General features: G+C 43.0%; 1 protein-coding gene across 5 annotated transcripts in view; it reads right to left on the minus strand.

Annotated features, from left to right (window-relative positions):
- The window catches only part of akap9 (A kinase (PRKA) anchor protein 9), a 75,288-nt gene extending 61,687 nt beyond the window's left edge, over positions 1 to 13,601 (minus strand). For 4 of the 5 annotated variants that reach the window (XM_079749538.1, XM_079749539.1, XM_079749537.1 and 1 more), the window contains exons 1-7: positions 13,371 to 13,601; positions 6,872 to 7,210; positions 4,019 to 4,063; positions 3,577 to 3,636; positions 2,264 to 2,413; positions 1,681 to 1,836; positions 441 to 626 (exon numbers count right to left, since the gene is read on the minus strand). In XM_079749538.1, coding sequence (XP_079605664.1) covers positions 441 to 626; positions 1,681 to 1,836; positions 2,264 to 2,413; positions 3,577 to 3,636; positions 4,019 to 4,063; positions 6,872 to 7,210; positions 13,371 to 13,418 — 984 coding nt within the window. In that variant the 5' untranslated portion in view covers positions 13,419 to 13,601. The remainder of the gene's footprint in view (positions 1 to 440; positions 627 to 1,680; positions 1,837 to 2,263; positions 2,414 to 3,576; positions 3,637 to 4,018; positions 4,064 to 6,871; positions 7,211 to 13,370) is intronic. The other variant, XM_079749536.1, reaches the window with a different exon arrangement.
- Positions 13,602 to 16,409: the final 2,808 nt, after the last annotated feature.

Below are 16,409 nucleotides of genomic sequence, written 5' to 3' on the forward strand. Positions count from 1 at the left end.
GAAAATAAACAAAAAGCGAAAGAGATGGGGAGAGAGGTTGTGCAGAAAAGGAGAGAGAGGGGAAGAGAGTAACAGAGGGTCATGAAGACAGAGCAATAATTAAAGGTGACATATTATACCACTAGGTGTGAGTGGGATTAGCCGTTACAAGCCGTTTTAAAAATCTGCCTCTTCTGGCATCACAAGTAGGCGTGTCCACCTAGATGCATTACAGATAGATGAGCAACGTTTGCTACAGTCCACTGGGTAGGCTGGTAGACTGATCTATCCAGCACACATCTAGGTGGACACGCCCACTTGTGATGTCAGAAGAGGCAGATTTCCAAAACGGCTTGTAACGGCTAATCCCACTCACACCTGGTGGTATAACATGGGACCTTTAACCAACATTGAGACAACACATCGTCATGGTCTCCAGGTCTGGGGAGCCGTGGTCTTACCGTCTCCATCTGGCTGAGTTTTTGCTCTAGATTGGAGACCCCCAGCAGGTGTTCCTCCCTGCTCCGGACCTGGGCTCCCAGGTCCTCCAGCTGCTGCTGGTACTGGACCATCTGCTGGCGGGCCTGCAGGAGGTCCGCCGCCGTGCTGCTGTGGGTGGTGTTCCTCAGGGTCTCCCCAGCCTGCAGCTAGGGGGAGGGGGGGGACACCACCGAGACAGGTCGGGGAGGGGTTAGCTTCGACGAGCAAAGCGTGGATGATGAATGCTCAACAGGTGCGTGGGTGTGTCAACAATGAGACATTTTATTTCAAGTGCTTCCAAGGTACTTAAAAACACTTCATATACGTTTAAAACAAAGAATGATTTTATGCATATATTTGTGTTTGATGGTGTAAATGTCTAGAAGGCTCTCATGTAAATGAGATTCTATTCTCAATGAGATTTCCGGTTCCTATACATGAGATGCCATTTGGTGGCTGTTTTTACACAAAGCATTATAGAGAGGGTAGAGAAGCGGGCATCTACACAACATAAAAAAAACATCCCTTCACTCTCCGAGTTTCTACACCATTGCAAAGTAATGGATTTCGAGCCCCTATGATTGACAGGCAAGATTCCTGAAACAATCATGGATATGATGCCCTGACTGATCAGAAACTAGCCATCTCAAATCTAAATTGCTGATACAGAGGCAGGTGCGGCCATTTTAAAATATTCCCGCCAGCGCATTGACACACTAATAGCTGAAGGGTGGCAATGCCATTTCTAGTGTAACAGTAATTTTATTAGCATTTTGTTGTTTCACAACAGAAGGCCATGCCTTTTCTCACTAATTACACTCAAAGCTCTTAAATCCTACCTACATCACCTTTAAGTGCATACAAATTTAACATGGGAATTTAACCCCTACTACTGGTAGTGTTAATGCCTTGCTCCACTAATTTTATTACACAGGTCCACAATGTTTCAGACTCAGGTGATATTTGATGCTTGAAGTTGCTGCTCATCACTGGAAAATGGAATGAAAATGAAAAATCGAGGTCCAAGGAGTGTCTAAACTAACATAATAAATCCATAACACCATCCAATAAAGTTTCAAGTATTCAATTAACTATAATCATAGTTAGCAGGACTGAGAGATGACAACGACCGCCGTGAATTTAAGACTTCCTCAACGAGAACGCAAAAAGTTTGAAGGAGAGCACTCTTGTAAACAGGCCGGCTTGGGGAAGACCCTTCACCTGTTGGAACTGGATGTGCAGCTTCTGGCTCTGCTCCGTCATCTGCAGGAACTCCCTCATGATGTCCTCCTTCTCGTCCCTGGCCTGCTTCAGGTTGGAGGTGAGCTGGGTGATGATGCCGTCTCTCTGCTTCAGAGCCGCCTCAAAGTCCTGCAGCTGCAGGGCAAGAGCGCAAGCGTGTAAGGACCACCGATTATTTTGCATAAAATTGCAAAGGCTACAAAATAACGAGTTATATCCCAGAGTACACTACAAAACAAGCACAAGAATGCACGAGAAGAATCATGCATTACTTAGGATTGGTTATTTACTATTTAGTTATTTAGCAGACCAATCAAAGATATAAAAATCAAAAAAATGGGTCTGTTCGACCCTCAAAGGTACTGGGTTCAATCCCCAGTGTTGCTAGTCTGTCTGTAGTCGTCTTCAAGCAAGACGACTACAGACAAACTAGCAACACTGGGGATTGAGCTGAGGGACGAACAGCCCACTTTTGTTCGCTCCCAGCCTCCCTTAACGTCAGTCACTTCGGATCAGGGCCAAATAAACCAATGTAAACGTCCAAACCGGACAGATCAGGTACCTGGTGTATCCCATCGCTGCCAAAGCAGGCCCTGATCTCCTCCAGCTCGCGGCTCAGCTCCTCCACGGCCTGGGACTTGGCGGCCAGCTCGTCCTCCATGTCATCCATCTTGGCCCCCTTTGTCATCAGGTGCAGCGCGTCCACCTCCTCCTGGAATCAGTTGATTAAGTCAATTGACTTTATTTATACAGGTTAAAAAATAATTAATTGTTGGGAAGCACCTCTTTTCCAAGTGGGACCTGAGGGCAGAGATATATATATATAGAACGGGTTAAGGTTCGGGGGTTATTTGCGTGGAGCAAGCTTAACAGAAAATCAGTATTGACAGGAGTATCCATTGTGATTCAAAACACAAAACACAGCTGATTATCATAGTGATGTGCTGGAGGGTCTCAGCAAACAGCTGGAGATGTGTTAGTGTCTGAGCCGCAGCATAGTGTGATAAGGATTAGGTGCCGGTTGGCACGGTGCTGTAGGCATTAGTCGGGTTAGGCGGAAGTGTTCTGATCAAAATCTTGAAGGGTCTGCTGAGGCGGCCCTCCTACGCTTTGTCCTGTGACAATTATTCGACTCATAAATGCGTCATCACATTTCTTCTATGCGCGCCACTTCACTTCACAGTGTGCGCTTCAATATGAATTATCACTCCACACCTGATCACAAAGTTGTCTTAGTTGAATACAACGCAACCTGTCGTCACGGCTACCTTTAACCAAACAACAACAGCGTAACGTCTCTTTCTTTCATTTCATTCATCCTCAGTCTGGTTTTCTTCTGCTTCACCTTGAAACTAGCCAATAGAGGGTGCTGGTTGCGTAACACCACCACACACTCACTCACTCCCTCACTGAAGCCCTCTGTCCAAACCATCCGCATCTCTCCTCAGCTCCTGTCGCCCTCTTAGGCTCTGCTCTCCTGCCGGCCTCACCGCCAATTTACTCCTTCTGAAATGTCACGATGCACCGCTGGTACGTCTTAAGCTCTTCTCAGGGCACAAATCGCCCTGAGAGATGTAGCAGTGCAAAAAATATAATAACACAAGGAAAACTACTTGGGTCTGCATCGGGTTTTCTTTCCCCCTCTCGAGTGCGCAACTTCCTTTCGGACTCCCTGTTCTCACAAGCGTGCCGGCGTAGGGCAAATGCGCAAATTACAAAAAACAGTACAAAAAAAACATTGGTTAGTGGATAACAGCAGACGACGTAGAGGAGAAAGAGTGGGCAAGCGGAAGGAAGGTAAGTGTTATAACAAGAGGTTTGGCGTTTAGATTTAGGCCCCCGCGAAGCAGAGGGGTTGTCTTTTCTCTACTGTACCCAGATAAATTCCTCAGAAGACGTCATGAGGTTCACTGTCGTCACATGGCAGCCATTGACCTGTTAATTCACAATACGGTCGGTCAGAGTACAAGATTCTGCAGGAAAAAAGGCCACTTGGTGTAGTTTTGTAATGTATGTACCTAGCATCTTGTTTAATTATGTTGAATTAACACAGAGAGCACTCCGGATTTTTTTATGCAATCAACGTGAAACATAACAATCCAGTAATTAATCTTTAACGAGGCTGGATCCAGCTATGCTACATGCTGATCAAATATACATTTCAAATGGATTTGTTGATGCAATGCTCTTCTGAATCAGCTTTCCTTGTATTTGTTGCCTCACAAGGGAAGGGAAACAAATAACAAATGCAAATCGTCACACAAAATCCTCTTTATATTCTGATTTGTTTCCCGTTGTCCTCGCTGTTTGGTCTAACCTCGGAGGAGTAGTCGTCGGCGGTGGTGGAGACCTCGCTTTCTGGCTGCAGAGAGGAAAAAAGGAGACAGGAAACAGCGGATGTCAAAAATCAAGACTGCACCACAATAACACCATTTGACAGTATAATACGTACAGCATCGAAAAAAAACAGGCTTGATTCCAAGTCTTAGAAAGCAGCAAAACAACAATAAATCTTTTCCAGAGATCCAGTTGGTGAGGAACGTCAAATAGAGATAAATGAAATGCGTACAACAGAAGATTTATGCCAAAAAATAATGCAAACATAAATTGTTCATGTTCAAAATTGATATTCAAGATCCCTGGGAATTTGGTCTTTAACCAACAGCAGAATCTAAAAAAAAAAATCAAGAAATCTGCCACTTCCAACCAACCAATCAGCAATGACAACGTGACACAGCGTTATGCCCTAGTTACACACAAAAGTAGACAAGGCACAACATTAATTTGTAACAGCTTCTAGATACAACGTGTCCGAGTCTGACACACACAAACACACACACACACACAGGAAGACAGCGCATAGCTACTTTGCTTTCAAACACATCTATGGCTCGCGCAGGCACTAGTGAAAGGACTTATGATGGAACTTTAAGGCCGTGTCGGTTGCTACGGTAACCTCCCCCCCCTCCCCAGCTCCCTGTCTGCTGCCGCAGGATTAGCAGCAACCAAGAGCCTCAATGGAAAATCAACAGCAACTAGTGTAGAGCTCAAAAACAAAAACAGTCCGACGAGAACACGACCAATTGAGACGGGCATGGATCAAAAACAAAGGTGCTTGGTTATAGAGCAGTTTAACCAAATTGACTTCCTTAAAAAACATGTCACTAGTCCAACTACTCACATCGGGTAGGGACAATACTCAACAGTTTATTTTTTTTTATTTTTTTAGCAATAAAACATTGTACGACATACACGTTATAACCAGAATTGTATACACAAGGCTAACCATTTTCACTCTAGTTTTCCCACTGCAGACGGTCACTTAAGTATAGCACGGATGAATAGCGGTTCAAAGAAAAGACTGCACTGTCTGTCAGACATCGACGGAAACGTTCCAAGAACACCCGAGAATCAATGATAACATCAACCCTAAATTCTACCCATGATATTTGTTACCTGTCGGGTCAGGATCATTTATCTAATCCTGCCAAACCTAGAAGCTCACCTAGTCTTGCCTCAAGGGCACCCCGTTCTGAATACACAGTGAAGTACACCCACACCGAAGTACACACACATCGAAGTACACACACATCGAAGTACACCCACACCGAAGTACACCCACACCGAAGTACACACACATCGAAGTACATCCACGAGAACAGGGGTCCTTCGTGATTCAACCTGTCTGGTCCGTTGCAGTGACTCGGCCGAGGGTCACATCACACACACACGCAACGTGGCAACGCAACCCATTTAGCGGCAATTGTCTGTTACCAGGGCAACCGGTAGTCTAGTACTAGTTCAACAACCCTCACAAGCTTTCAGGGAAAAAAGAACCACTACAAACGCCGTGGGGTGACACACACACACACACACACACACACACACACACACACACACACAAACACACAACACAAACACACATATAGGTGTGTGTGTGTGTGTGTGTGAGGGCTGCTCGGGCATTAAGCACACAGTGAGCCACATTTCACCAACACTGGAGTGCATGGGTTTTAATGGATCTTTACGCTGTTAGTTTGTCCATGACTGCCTGACATTCTCTTCACAAAAGGCAGAATCAAATGTCATGTTCCTACAGCAAAACACAGCTTTTTTTTTTCCTCAGTCAGCCTTGAGAATTATGCACCTTTGAAAACATTCTAGATACATTTCGTTCCTCCATCAACTACAGACGTTTTTTTTTAGATTAAAGCAACTAGCATTAATTTTAAAAACACAAACGCAAGATCATAATTTAAAGAATTTAAAGTGCACCTTCCAGATAACTTTAAATTTGAGGGTCCCTCATGAACCCCAAAACATAAAACAACATAATTGTACTGCAGAATTTAAACGCAGTCAAAAGAGTTTCTACTAATTAACGCACTGGATTTGAATTGATCACCATGACAGCAGGTTAGGCTTCCAAGACCATCTGATGTAAATTATAGCTTCAGTAGCATGGCTAGTTACACCACCATCCATGTTACCATGGCAGTTAACAAGGTGGCCTTAACGCACCACCCACTGCATCAATAGGAAGAGTGAATCAATCATTAAAAACACAGAAACATTCAAAAGGGGGTCTGACAGACATGGAATTGTATGACATCGTCTGCACAAGAAGTCTATGCTTGCATCATTAAATGTTTGCAGACATAAACGCTACATAAAAATGTATCGTTATCCTGCCAAGAGTACATTGGACAATTCAGAAATCCAGCACAATAACACAAGGCATTTTCTTCAGTTGTAGTGAGGATTAACAATATTTACTTAGTAATCCTGCAGTCCTATGCATTTTGTAATATGTGACAGGATCATTTTCTCATCTGGGTTAATTAACAATTAAATTAGCACTCTTTAAGTGGATTAAAAATAAATAAATAAAATAAGTCCTCCCCACTTTTCCACAACATCAACAGCAACGTGGCGAAAATCAACAATCAAGGACAACCACTCGTTATATTTGGTTTGACTGTCTGAGAATGTGTTTACGTCAACTTTTTATACCACAACCGGACGTCTGGCCTACATGTACGGTCAGTCGCTCCTGACTGCCCTCTGGACCGTTGCCAGACATGAGCAGGTGTTACTTAAACCAGGAGAGGAAGTAAGAAGATGAGGCCCGTCTGCCAGCCAGGTGTCCTAGTTACAGCCACTCTCCTACCTCGATGGTGTAGGTCTGGTCGTGCTTGACCGTCTCGCCGCTCCGCAGGGTCCTAGAGAACGTCAGCTCCGTCGTGTTGGGAACGTCAGGATCCCCCCTGACCCCTCCCCCTTCGGGTAGCTCCTCCCCCGGCGCCGGCTGTTCTTCATGCTCCGCCCCTCCTTCCTCCCCCTCCTCCTCCTCCTCTTCCACTTCCCCTGGGATGACCTTACGGGCGTCCCTCCCCGGGTGCACCTCCTCCCCGGCCGGCTCCTCTTCCTTATCCAGCCTCCTCTTCTTCTTCTTCTTCTGTTTCTTCTGGGAGTCGGCGTGGGCCTTGCGCTGCCGGTACTCCGCCAGCTGGGGCAGAAAAGAGAGAGGAGAGGAGTTAAACACCGCTAGGGTACAAGCTACTTTATGCAGTCAGTGGTTGAACACAAACATAAGTCTTCCTCCATGCAAGCTGTACAAAGTGACCAAACATATGATTATAAATAAAAAAACAATAATAACCAATCTCAATTTTCCAAAAAGATAATGGGCAACAAAAACCAAATCGATGGTTTTATGCATAAAGCTACATCACATTACCGCCATTTGATCCACAACGTAGAATCCTACTCTCATGTCCAATCCTAAAACAGACAGCTACGTAACCAACAAACGGTACCCACAGTGCTGCTGCACAGCTTAGTGATATTCAAGCGCCACATTCTGTGCTCCATGAGTCGTGTCCGCTGGCTCTGTGAACGAGCGAGTGAGGGAGTCCTCCCTCCTTCAGTTTATATATGACCGGCCACCTACGCTTGTTGCTGCGCCAGGCGTTAATCCCGTAAACAGCTTGGCAAACAAATAGATTACGGCAGAGTGACTTAACTTTGGGGTACGGGCGTAAGTTAAGTTGGTGTCACCAGATAGGGGTTTCCCGACATGGAAGCAAGTGATATTTAAAAAGAAAAAACAGTTGCAGAAAAAGACCTTGAAAAGGTCCCCTGGAAGGTTCTTCTATACATAAGAACAGACTGATTTGAAGCCATGAGCAATACAACTACAACTCCCTTCATGTGGTGCAAAGCGTACGACTTTGATATTAAGGGCAGACGTATATTGGGTGAGAGTGATGTGTGGGGAAATGCACAAATATACAAAAAGTAAAAACATTTCAGACCTTAAAAGGAGGTCACAAGCCTTTGAAAAAGATTCTGAACCGGTTGATTATAATTTATTAAAATGTACCTCAGGCCACTTGATTTCTTATTTAACAGAAATTCTCACTTTCCCTTTTACGTAACTTACTATACGTCATTATCAGGAAATACTTCTGACTCCACTGCTTCATAGGGAGATTGAGATAATTATCAATATGAGTACAACCTAGCAGGCTTAACTTGCACTTAAATATAAAAACTTCAAAGCACATCGCTTTAGTAAGACGGGTCAAAGGGGTTAAGATGAGAGGGATTCAAGGGTACTTAAATCCTCCCTAGAATCTCCCCATTGGTTCAGTCTTGTCACATTCACTAATTTTTCTACAAGACATGGGGATGGAGGGCCAACACATTCCAACCAGATCACTTTTTGTTTTTGGTTCAACAAATACCAGTTCCAAAGTCACCCATTAACGAACTGTGTAGTACACCCTCTGTTTTTAAATCTGCAGTGTTCCATTGATTTAAAATGTTCTGAACATTCAGATTTACCGTTAATGTCTACATAACACAGAGAGCGTTCAGGCCTTCAGCTTGAGGGAACACCGAGTGCAGAGCGGGCCCGAGGCTCCAGCCCAGAGGAGAGCACCGAGTCTAATGGTGTGAAACCACAGGTAGCACAAACCCCCACAAGTGGGCCCACCTCTCACAGGTGCCATGTCTTCCAACATTCACACCCCAAGGATGAAAAAAGTCTCACAGGCCAAATTAGGAAACTCTTTTAAAAAAGCACGGGCATACAATGTGGATCATTTGCATTTTTGGAGAATTAAGGGGTAACAGCAAGCTTCCAACGTTTTCCTCTTAACTGCACCTTGAACAGGATCCGAACACTTATTGTAGATCCAATAGAGATCTTTCGCTGTGGGGAGACACATTTCTGAATACAATTTCTGTTCATAAAGCCCTTAAGATCTGAGATAACGCAGATCGATCATTGAGTCGAGACATGCCTCTTATATGGGGAGCCCTCATTCTCCATGTCACTGAACAGGAAGTGCTCTTAGTTTGTGAAGCAACATGGTTGAAACACAAAAATCTGCTGCGTTGCTTCCCCAGTAAGACCATCGTTCCCCAGCCGGGAGGTTCAGAGGAACCGGGGCTTGCCGTCTGCGTGACAGTGAGGTCATGCCACAGATAGAGCGGGGCCTAGCCATGTGTTGAGGAGTGAGAGGGCAGGGGTGTTGGTGGAGTCTGGGAGACACCGCGGGTTGAGCACCATCTGGGGGGAGAGGCGTAAGGAAGGCGGGACACCATCTGCTGTTTCCAGGCTGTGTTTGCAAACATTGTTTTAAGGGTCTCAAATAGGTCTGTTTTTGTTTCAAGTCCACAGTCGTCCTATACGTGTCACCGAGCGAGATTCACAACGCGGACGTGACTCGTGTCTGAGGCCACTGCAAGTGTATGCGCTGTAATGACTAAATAGTCAATATATTCAATATAATCACTCATAAATATGTCATAACCAATACAAAAATATGGTACATTAGTAATATTATTATTAACGTGAGTAGTGACAATTATATATATATGATACAATATGGCTTTGTTATGCTTGTGATAAGGGAGGTAGGATCGACGTGATCACACATCAAAGTGTGATCAGATCAAGTGATCACACTTAAAATATTTCATGAATCATTTACATTTACATTTAGGGCATTTAGCAGACGCTTTTATCCAAAGCGACTTACAATAAGTGCATTTGTTACAATAAGTATCAAGAATCATCACTTTCAGGTTGTCAATGGAGACCTGCAAATTCTTACAAAAAATATATGATATACTTTACGAGTTATAGCAAGCTAATGCCTCATCGCTGCTTATGCTATAGCGCTTGGTTATTCGTTGTGAATGATTTCCAGGGCTAGAGTGTGAATGTGCACAGTCACGGCACCAGTGAGAGAGCTACATTAGCTAACACAGTGTGTGGCAGGGCTCTCATGCTACTGTAATTTGTTTTTTCCTTTTTGTTTCTCAGATATCTCACACCCACTACTCATGCTAGATACCGTAAGACAGGGCTATGTCCTGCTATGGGTTATCCTGGCTAGTAGGCAGACGATAATTATTTTAAAGCCATCTTATCTTTACAGTAGCATGTATTGAGTTGCTGCCAGAGCTACTGAAGCTATTCCAGTACTTGGTATTGATTAGTCATTCAGCTGACTATTTTATCCAAAGCAGCGCTGCAAAGCGATCCAAAGCATTATTAATGAGCAGGTAGGGGTTCAGGGGCACCTTGCTCAAGGATGCCAACAGGACAGGATATTATGCATTGATTACTATCTCCATTATCTACCTTAAACCTGAGTCTACCTGAGGAATTGAATAGAGGCTATTTGTATGAAAAGGAATTTGTTATACAAGTGGCATTAAGTTCAGTTAATCAATATAATGTGCAGGACATCGCTGGCTACCACTCTGTCTAACAAACAGACAGGACTTTAATCGCCTTGCAAATCACGATTAACAGTCTCCAAAAGGATTAGCCAGGTCCAGAGGCAACACTAGATAAACGCCTGCCTTGCTTCCCAATGTGTCTGCCCCCGTCCCACATTGACACTGACCTTTAAAACCAGTGAACCGTGCATTCATTTTCTCAGACTCGGGATTCAATACTTGACCCAAAGCTCTTTTAAAGGGGTCGCTGTGAATCCATTGTGTTATTGTATAGGGGCACAGCTGGGAGAGATAATGAAAGTAGCGTGTAAAAAAGGGTTTGTTCAGAGACACAGGACATATGTTCGGTACCCCTCTGTTGGGTTTGATTCCCGTCTAGGTCATGGTCCAGCCTATATGTGGTTCACACCGTTTCTCTTGATGTTTTCTTACACAGCTAATTGGGCTAATTGAACCAATAAAGCTAAGCATATTTAAATATATAAAATGTATAAATAAATAAAGCTAATTGGCTGGTGTGGTGTGACTTTATGAGAGCAAAGGTATGCGACAACGCTAGATCAAGTCAAATTGTATTACCCCACTGGGATTATTTTAACCTAGCAGACAGGACATAGTCACAACAAAACAGTAACAATACAGCGCAAGATCATATAATGTGAAGCCAAAAGATGAGCAAATCGCAGAGTGAAACAAATGCTAATGCAATCATTTGTGCAAATTCTGCCAACTAATTGCAGTGCAAACAAAAGAGTCTTTGAAATGTAAAGTCCTATTTGTTGAACCTCTCTATCTTCTACCTGGACATAGAGGAGCTAACTCACTCTGCAGGGGGTGTCACTACAGTCCAGTATGGCATGGGTCTTCCCTAACACCTGCCGAGTGTAACAGTCAGGGAGCTGTGCTCGGTTCAACCCAATAACATAACTGGCTACCATGACAAGACTATTCCTATTGGCAAGATTCAGGTTCCCAAGTTCCCAAACTACTCACAACCAGACTCAATAGAAGTTCGGTAGAACAGAGTCCTTATTTTGCTGCACACATTAAATTAATATTTCTTAACACATAATGGCGTCGTTGTACCTTAGAAATGGCATCCGCATCAGCCTGAAAGCTCAAGCCATTATCAAACACAGTAACCAAATATTTGTAGTTATCCACCATAGGTATGAAGCGACACTTTATAGGTGTGCCGCAATGCCCCCCTCTGTTTGAATTCCCTTCTCTCTGTAATCTACATCCATCACCCTGGATAATAAATTAGCATTTAGCTTTTATCCAAAGTGACTTATGTAGAGACATGTCACTAAGGAAATGGTATAAGGGTTAGGGCATCTTGCTCATGGACTGTCTAGTGCTTGCATTCATTTAGCGCTTTTCTAACCAGTGGCCACTCAAAGCGGAAGCGCTTTACAATATTGCCCAACATTCACCCATTCATGCACATATTCACACTCCGACGGCAGTGTCAACCATGCAAGGACACGGCGAGCTCGTCAGGAGCAGTCAGGGTGAGGTGTCTTGCTCAGGGACACCTGGACACTCAGCTAGGAGGAGATGGGGATCAAACTAGCAACCTTCCGAGTACCAACCCGCTCTACCTCCTGAGCCACATGCCGTCCCTATGGTAACTAGATGTTACCATAGGGGCTGTTATAACACAACTAAAGTTCTGCAATAGACTACAACTAAGCCCATGTTTGGCAGGTCTTTCCAGCAAAAGTTACGCTGACATCCTGACCAATGGGACGTGAGATACTTTACTCCACACTCTGCGGCACAGATGCAAGGTCACATCCAAGGCGACCCCCACAGGAAATTGAGAATCTTAAAATCCGGCTACACACAAATATTTCTCAGTACTGCACTCAGTATTGTATTTGTCTCTTGATGATCTGTTGGTTTGGTTAATGGAATAAAAGGTTTACTGAAATTGTCTTTTTAAAACACTTTAGCGCTTGATTATAAATTGTATTGATAAACAACGATTCACAATGATTATTACTATTCATAGGTCCAACATTGCGTCTTATAACATCCTATAACAACGTATTGCAAATATATATTATTCCAGGGTGTGGCAGATAGGAATAAACAAAGAAATGTATAACACAGTTATTGGTAAATGAATGGCTGAAGCTCTACTGTGAAGGTCGCAGTAGGATAACCAACTGTCTTCTATTTGATTGATTTGAGATCAGGCTTATTATGAAAAATAATTAGCATATTTATTTACAAGCAAATGCACAAATGAGACCGTTTTATAGTCAGGCTCTTGTGTAATAACGTTGCACTGCTCATACATCATATTATAGCATATGTTGGCTTAGACTTTGTTATAGTTGACAATTAGCATAGGCCATTTTTCATAGGCCATTTGGCGTCCCTGCATGGTATAGCTATAACAAGCATAGTGTGGTTCGAAGTATACATAAGTAATTCCCGTTTAGTGGTATCTGTCTTGCTAAAGCCAGTGATGACACGTCCCGTAAATCCAGTCACACAGGATCCATCGTCTTCGCGTGGCTGACGTTTACACGCCATTGATTAACAAGGGTGTAATAACACATTCTTGACCTGAATGAGTACACACAACGTTGTCCTTAAAACGTTACAACGAAAACACCAGCACCTCGACGATCAAGCAGTGACAGCAAAAACCCATCTGTTTAAACAAGCGTACTACTACTTTTACTACTACTACTGACCAGACCCTCAGCTGTCAGAGCAGGGCGCATGTTTAGTGCGAATGACAGCAGGGGCTGGAGGAGGGAGCGACGCGGGTTTAGGACAGCTGACACACCAAACCGGTAGTCGTTCAAATAACGATAGCGTTCATAAAGTTGTTGCACGAAAGATACCTTTTAATTAACTTTGTCCGGATGAAGTAACTTATATTCACATACCTTTGCCTTGCCGGCCTCTAGCTTCTTTTGCCTCTCCTCGTCTTCCATTTCGGTTGTCCCAGTTGCTGAAACAGGACGGGGAATTGCTTCATAAGAAGACACAACAATACTACTAAATGCTTGTTACGAGACCCTCTGCTCCAAAAGCCTGTTCCATGGAGTGAAACCTCCTAAGGTGTGCGAGGGAGTCCCAATACTAGCGGCTAGCTCCGCGGTGTCAGTGCAACCCGGCCGCCATGTTTTCCACGTAAACATGAGACTGGCTGTGATGACGTCGCCTAGGTGCCGTATAGGCCACGCCCCCTTCAGAATGTCATTGAAACATTGGTGCAGAAAACCGTTAAGAGTTTATATATTCAATATTAAGTTGGTGATTATATAATTTGTAACAGGTTATTATAATATGAAATGGAAAGGTACGGTTTTTGTATTCCGTCATTCAAGTGTTGCTTCTAAGGTTTCAGTAAACTATTTCACTACTTTTTAAGAAGATTATCAATTGGTAACCAATGCATGGGAATTTTACAGGATGTTGATGTTGTAGGAGAATAGTATGTATATTGTTAGTTTATATTTTCAGCTAAACTTTCTAAACTTTAATATGTATATATCTGGTCTCATCATTCGTTTTGATGGCATACACACATATGCGAGGTAGTTGGGGGAATTAAGCACATAAATAGGTAATTTCGCACAAATTCATCTAAAAGCGCCTAATTTGGCACAGATGTAGGGACATACTGAAATGACTTAGCTAGGGCGCCGGAGCCAGCGACCCTCGGGGCCAAGATGGCGGCCAAATCCAATATGGCCGCTGCCCAAAAAGGGTTCAATGTGGTTCTTTTGAACCACATGAGCTAAAAATACAAACTTGATGTCTTTTTTAGCTTAATTGATCATGGGAAACACATAGGAATGTTCATATTTATGATCCAGTATATCTGGACCCCTTAATCCTCCAAATCCAATATGGCCGCCACCTGAAAAGGGATTCGGCTGCATATTTTGAACCAGATGAGATACAAATGTAAAGTTGATATATATTTCACCTTTTCTGGCTATGGGAAACAAAAAAACAATGTTTATATTTATGATTGGGTATATGTGGACCCACAAATCCAATCTGGCTACTGTATGAAAAAGGGTTTTGACTATAAATTTTGAACCAAATAAGCTACAGATGAAAACTTAATGTCTATTTAATTTTGTGTACCACGACACACACAGGAATGCTTACATTTGTGATTTCCTATGTTTAGACCGCACATTTGCATTTGCAAGAGAACAACTACCTGATAATTCATACTTTCCTAATATTCCCACCATTTTTTTTCTAATTGAGAATGTAGGAAAGGCATATATGAGGGTGTGTCAGAATCCCAGCATAGATTTGGCAATATTGAGCAAATATTGAGAATACTAGTTGACTATATGGACTGTGCTGGAGCAGCTGTTTAGTGCTACTCCGTGCTTGTGAGCAAGATGGACAACAACGGTAAAAGATGAAGATGACCAACAACAGTGTTTAACCCACTACATCCTTTCCTACCAACTTCCTTCCTTGTGTTAGTAACCAGGTGTTCTTTTTTCTGCAAGTGTTTTGTTCTTAATATGAATACAATTGCAAAATAGAAAAAAATATCCTGCTTTATGTCCCTCACAACAAGCTAATGTTAGCTAGCTGTCTGCCTACTTTCAGCTAGCTAGTAACAATGCTTTGGTTGATGAGTTCAGATTACCTCAAATGTTACATGGGTTAGCAAGTAACAAGCAAGTATAAATTAACATAATTTGAATGGGCATTTAACTAAATATATTAAGATTACCTTTTATCATATTTATTTATGTTCACCATTTTAATTGATGGGAGACATCCACAAGCTGAGTCTTTCTTATTACCTCCCTCCAACTACTTTCCTGCAAGACCTACATAAACCTTCCTGCAATGTAAGTCATATGTATTATTACAATGTATGTTGTATTGTTATAAAATTACTGCAATGTAAGCCATATGTAACATCTTACCACAGGTTTCTAACTATGCATGCATTCTTATTCAATTGAAAGGAAGCATCCTGAGTGGGTGAGATGCTCTTGGTCTTCATCTGTCTACAAATAGCCTATTCCTGCAACTACATAGAATGTTGAGTAAGTCATCTGTCTTTTCCTTTTCAATAGATGTATTTGTGTCAATCAATATTCTAATGTAAGCCTATTATCAATCTCATGAAGTGAATTTTCCTACCAGGTCTTGGGGAGCCAATCTTGCTGCATGTAATTGGTGCATGACGATGGAAAGGAGCGGATTTACCACTGCTATTAGTTGTGTCACCAATATGACCTCTACCTCTGGTAGTAATGTTACCAGCGACAACATCAACTGGGACTTATGCTGCCTATGCCAACAAGAAGCTAATGAACCACTGCAAACACCCAAAGAGGAAGGATGTTTATCATTAGAAAGGGATCTAAAAGCTTTCTTCAATGTTGCTATTGTTCTCCCTTCTTCTGTGAATGTAACTATTGATCAGTTGAATAATATATCAGGTATCGCAGAAACACTAAAAACACATGAGAAGCAGATGCAAGAATTTTCCTGCATCTTGCACATGCTGGGGCCAATGGCCATAAAAAGGCGTTTGTCCGGACTGTCAACAGCGATGTTGTCATCCTTGGCCTCCGCTTCTTCAACACACTCGGCCTCACAGAGCTCTGGATCGGCTTTGCAGGTGGAAAAAAACATAGGGACATTCATGCTCATGAAATCAGCAAGAATCTTGGTCCCCAGAAGTCACTGGCCTTACCAATCTACCACGCTTTAACAGGCTGTGACACAACCTCAGCATTCCTGGGCCATGGGAAAAAGAGTACATGGGCAGCTTGGGAGGCAAAACCAGATCTCACAGAATCCTTGGTTACCCTCACCTCGCACCCTGAACAGATCAACAATGACGTCCATGGCCAAAGACTGGAGCGTATGGTTGTCATCATGTACAGCAAGAGCTGTGGTTCCAGCCGCGTAGATGAAGCTACACATCA

The sequence above is a fragment of the Pollachius pollachius genome (assembly GCF_949987615.1).
Source record: "Pollachius pollachius genome assembly, chromosome: 13".
Classification (NCBI taxonomy): domain Eukaryota; kingdom Metazoa; phylum Chordata; class Actinopteri; order Gadiformes; family Gadidae; genus Pollachius; species Pollachius pollachius.